At 47.2% G+C, this 5,160-nt stretch overlaps 1 protein-coding gene across 1 annotated transcript; it reads right to left on the bottom strand.

Moving 5' to 3' along the window:
* Positions 1-725: 725 nt before the first annotated feature.
* UQCRFS1 (ubiquinol-cytochrome c reductase, Rieske iron-sulfur polypeptide 1) lies at positions 726-3,785 on the bottom strand. The gene is made up of 2 exons (XM_014882326.2): positions 3,517-3,785; positions 726-1,507 (listed from the first exon to the last, which is right to left on the bottom strand). Exons 1-2 carry the CDS (start codon positions 3,725-3,727, stop codon positions 897-899), a joined length of 822 nt encoding a protein of 273 aa, XP_014737812.1. The 5' UTR covers positions 3,728-3,785; the 3' UTR covers positions 726-896.
* Between the last annotated feature and the right edge of the window lie 1,375 nt (positions 3,786-5,160).

Below are 5,160 nucleotides of genomic sequence, written 5' to 3'. Positions count from 1 at the left end.
AAGAGAGGGAGAAAGCAATCTCATATTTTCTTCATGAGGCACAAAAAAAAATATACCTTAGAGTTAATATCTGCATGCACATTGGTGTCAGTTGTTCACCTAACAGGCTGGACACAATGGTTTTCAATTTTTACTGACTGCTACTTGCATAGATTGTGACAGAATCCCTGAAATGAATGACACCTCTATTGTAAAACTGGTGTCAGATAGAACTCTTCCCTCAGTATGTCCACAGAGCAGTATTATATCAGACCAGATTGTAGACTCCAGTTAATACTATTTAATTCTAGAAATCTGGTTTTTTTTTAATAGTTTATTGTGAATAAGCTTTCATTATTTGCATCTTGGAAATCCTCTTGGACTTTTCTGTAGCTTGTGAGGAGTTTCTATTCTGCAACTGAGGGAGCACATCAGTGCAGTGCAGAAGTACTTTCAGACCAGTAGTAAAGAATGGGAAGGAAACACAAAGTACAGGATAATTGGTGTCTTTTTGCTTTGTTCTAGAAACAGCAAACCTTGCTTCTACTCCTGTTCTGCATGCAATGAAACACCAGCTCTATGCTGTATTGGCAGGACCAATGCTGGCTAAAAACTCTCTTTTGTGGCTTTGCAGCTCAATGTCTACCTTGAATCAGCAGCCCTTCAGGAGGGCTGTGCTCTGAGTCTGCTATAGCATCTCCTTGGCTGGACACACTAGAAATCTGTACACAAAGAAATACACGTTATTGTAAGTCAGGAACAAGTGCTCACTCCAAGTTTTTATTGAAATTGAACACAGTATTCAAGCAGTTCTGGTTGAGAATCTAGACAGCTAATTTCTGGTTTTACAGTATGTCTCAGTTAACCCTTATGGTGTACATTCCCAGGAACATGGAAGTGAGCAGGCACCTTGTCTCTCAGCCGACCACCACCGTGTCATCCCCAACAAACTGGTAAACTGGGACCTCGAGGTTTAAGGGAGCAGGGCCTTTCCTGATTCTGCCAGAGGCATCGTAGTGGGAGCCGTGGCAGGGGCAGTAGTAGCCGCCAAAATCCCCGGCATTGGCGATGGGGACACAGCCCAGGTGAGTGCACACACCCACCAGGATCACCCACTCGGGCTTCTTCACTCTGTCTAAATCGTGCTGTGGATCCCTCAGCTGGGACACATCAACTTGAGCCTCCTGACTAATTTCTGCCTGGGTTCTGTGACGCACAAAAAGGGGCTTCCCTCTCCACTTGAAAGCCACGTTCTTGCCTTCTGGAATGTCAGACAGCTTGATCTCAATCTTTGACAAGGCCAGCACATCAGCAGAGGCACTCAGGCTGGAAATAAACTGGGTGACAACATTCTTGGCAACGTAGGCAGTTGTTACACCTGTCGCTGCAGTCATCAGGTAGGAGAAGCCTTTCCTGGAGTCGCTGCTGCGCTGGGAAGAGGCGCTGGCATCCTGCACATCCTGGCGGCGATAGGCAGAGAAGTCGGGCACCGCGACATCGTTATGGACATGGCGCACGCCAGCAGGGGCTGCACGGAAAACGACAGCAGATGACACCACTTGCAGGTAAAACACACTGTCATGCACTTGAAATTATACTTTTTCAGTGGTATTTTTGGAATAAGGGGTAACAGCTGCTCCAAAGTCTGGGTAGGATTCCATTAATTAAGCGTTTCAATTTTAAGTTGTAAGAAAATGGTTTTCAGAGGGAATTTTTGGTAGATTAACAGGTGATCCGTGAAACTGGTTTCCCTATTTTTTGAAAAAGAAACCTGATCAGGGTGCAGAAAATCTGTGAGAAGTTCTGGGCTTCTGGGAAAAAAAGTGAGCTGTTTTTTCAGTAAATTTGAAGAAAAAACTCCTTTAAGATATCATGACTAGCTCAGAAAAGACAGACCTGTTTCCCATTCAAATGTTTCCTTGTAAAGAGCTAAGAAGCAATCTGATGTAGTGAAGTCTGCACATCTGCAGTCTAACACTTCTGTGCTATTTTTTGTCTGAAGTAACTTCTACACCTGTAATAACATTAAGTGTGTGGTTAACGACTTTTAAAATTAAAAAGATCAGGCATCCTCTTTCATATTAAACTGTTGTCCTAGCTAAAAGCCATAGTAAATAATTTTAATTTTTTGATCCCCAAGCTCACTTTTGAGAAGATTTAGGGATAAAGCTAACAACTATCCAATTTCAAGTGGGATTCCCTCATCAAACCTGTGTGCTTAAGTAACAGGATATGAAGGAAAACAAAAAGGCTTCCCATGAGTTTCTCCAGCAAAAGAAAGCTGCTTCCCTCATTGAAATTCCATAAGCCAAAGAAAAGAACATGGCAAGGACAGAACACGTTACTTGCCAAAGTACAACCTGTTGCTTGTACAGAGTATTATTTAGTCTTTATATTTTCTAGCAGTTGGCACAAAGTTAACAGATGTCTCAAAGTACTTAAGCTGTCATGGATTTATATGCAGTATAATGAGGATAATAATTACATTTATTTACAAGTAACTCAGCACTGAGAAGGTAATTGCTATAGGATTTTAACCACAAAGAAATTAAACTGAAAATTGAAACTCTGAGATAGCGCTCCATAATCAATTATTTCAGTATCAAGACTTAAAGCATTTAGTAACAGATAGTATGAAAATCTTCTAAAAATTTTTCTATGCTCAGTGACAAGCATGTTTGATGTTAACTAAAATGTAGAGCACTGCTAAATGTCAGCTATGTCAGTTACAGATTTGCAGAATTTTTACCTGAACCAAACCCTTTACAGCTGAGGGTGAAGTACACAGCTGTAATTGCTATAGAGCATCTTCTGCAGGGCACTGCCCTCCCAGAACTAAATGTGTGCACTCTGCACTAGCTGAAGCAGAATGTTCGATCAGTGAGGGCTGCAGAGCTGGGCAGCAGTTCTCCAGGAACTGCAGCCCCGTGTGGCAGCGAGAGCCACAGCCCTTAGGCCGAGGACACCTCGGGGTCACTGCCTGGCTGATGCTCTCCCGACCCGGGGGCACCACAAGGTAAAACACACGGTGGGCTCTCACTGCACCCCTCTGCTCCTACACTCGCAGTTAGAAACCTTCTCGAATGACAGAATTTAGCTGCATTTCCTCAGCGGTAAGACAAAAATCACCTGAGCTCCCTCCCTCAACGGAGATAGGCAGAACCGCCTGGACAGCCCTGGCTCAGGGCTGAGATGATCCACTGTGGTCCCTCCAGCCTGCCCCGTTCTCTGAGAGCCATTAAAGGGAAGCTGGCATTCAAATGCCCTTGAACAAGCTCTGTAATTATAAATACGCGCGAATTGCAATGGTGACAACAGACTCAAACATTTAAAAACCCCAAACGGCCCAAGCCCCCCAGCCCGCCCGCCCGCTCTCCTTGCCGGCTCCACTCCCCCGCCCGCCGGGCCGGACCCGGCTCTCCCGGCGGGGCCGGGCGGTGCCCGGGAGCGCTGGCAGGGCTCTCGCTGAGTCCGCGGCCGTAGCAGCCCCGGCTGCCGCCGCTGCCCCGGCCCGCCCCGCCGCTCCCCGGCCCGCACCGTTCAGGCTGGCGCTGGCGACGAGCCCCCCGCGGGCAGCGCGGCCGCTCAGGGATTCCCGGCAGAGCAGAGGCCGCTTCAGGTCCAGCGGCACCTTCTGGTCCCGCTTAGCGACGGCCGGGGCGAGCGGGCGGAGCGGGCCGGGCACAGCGTGCGCGGCGGCGGACACGAAGGGCGCGAAGGGCCCGGCGCGGGCGGCCACGGACAGCATGGCGGCGTCCCCGCGGCGACCTTCCCCGCCGGCGCGCGCCCCCACACGTCACGGCGCCGCGGGGCCGTGCCGCGGTGACGTCACGCGCCGGCGCGCGGGGATGACGTGGTCGCGGTGTGGGGTGCCCTGAGGGCAGCGTGTAGAACAAACGGCTTTGGGGGCTGCGGTTCCTTTTCCTCGCCTTTTTCCTGGCTTTTTCTTTCCCCTTTCCTTTTCCCCCCTTTCCCCCACCTTTCCCCTCTCTTTGTGTCTTTTTTTCCCCTTCCCTTCCGGCTCCTCGCGTTCTGTCTCGGTGCAGTTCTCGAGGTGTCCCTGTAACCCTTTGCAAGGGCAGGCCGTGCGCTGTGCTCCCGAGCCAGGTCCCTGCGGTGATCCCCGCTAGGGACGTTCAGTCACAGCGGGACACTGCGGGGAAGGGTTTGTGGAGCGCTCCTGTGCCTCTCCTGCAGGACACGGATCCTTATAAACACAGCAGTGTGATCCCAAAACACCATGGAGGGCTTAATGGGACTTTTTCCTTGCAATTCTTAGGCGATTTTGAGCTGAGTAATAAGATACTTAGAAGAGAATTGTGTCGCTTCTAGGATAATACATGTCCTTTATTTCTTGTGCAGTGCGTGATTTTTCTTCCTTTTAGTTTGTTTTTTCTCTCAGCGCACTCATTTAAATTTTTTTTTCGACTTTGGTAGTCCTGGACCATTTTCAAGTTGGGAAAAAACTAATTTTTTCATCTTGTCATAAGAAATTGGTCGAGGGATAGATTTTACTTAGAGTTTGAGAGTGCAAAGTGTGTTTGACAGCAACCGAATGCACTCCAGGCGCTGTTCTGGGGGTGGGGGTTAATTGCAAGGTTAAGGGGGACTGTAAATATATCACATAAATATATCACGTAGATACATCACTCTGGGCTACAGGAGAGAACCACTATTCCAGTTATGACTTGAACAAATAAATACCTGTTGAGTTTTTTGGTGGTTTGTTTTAGTTTTGGGGTTTTTTTTTCCCTTAAATTTTTTACTTTATAATAGCAGTTCTATTCATAACTTGTTACAGATTCCAATGGTAAGATTTAGTTTGGTACAGATGGATACACTGGTGGATGCATACTTGCTCTAGTTAACCCTTTTAACCAGTTCAAGCATCTGAAAATTACCCAAAATGCAGGATAAACTTCACACAGAGATATATTTGAGGACATTTAAGCTGAACCATCCTGTAGAAATATAACAATTTCCCAGCTACCCAGCCCAGTCCATTCACACAAGGCTGTGAAGCTTTAGTGGTTCATACTGGCTGTATGAAGAACCATTATTTTGAAATTCAGCTCTTGCTAATTATATTGCTACTAAATTATTTTATGATTGTGCATTAAACCCCCCATCTTTGTAGAATGGTAGTTTAAGGACTGGCCTTATTAAGATTTATTTAAAGGG

The sequence above is a fragment of the Sturnus vulgaris genome, chromosome 12 (assembly GCF_052056855.1).
Source record: "Sturnus vulgaris isolate bStuVul1 chromosome 12, bStuVul1.hap1, whole genome shotgun sequence".
NCBI lineage: Eukaryota > Metazoa > Chordata > Aves > Passeriformes > Sturnidae > Sturnus > Sturnus vulgaris.
Note: the sequence above shows the minus strand (reverse complement) of the source record. Positions and strands in the feature narration are given on the sequence as shown.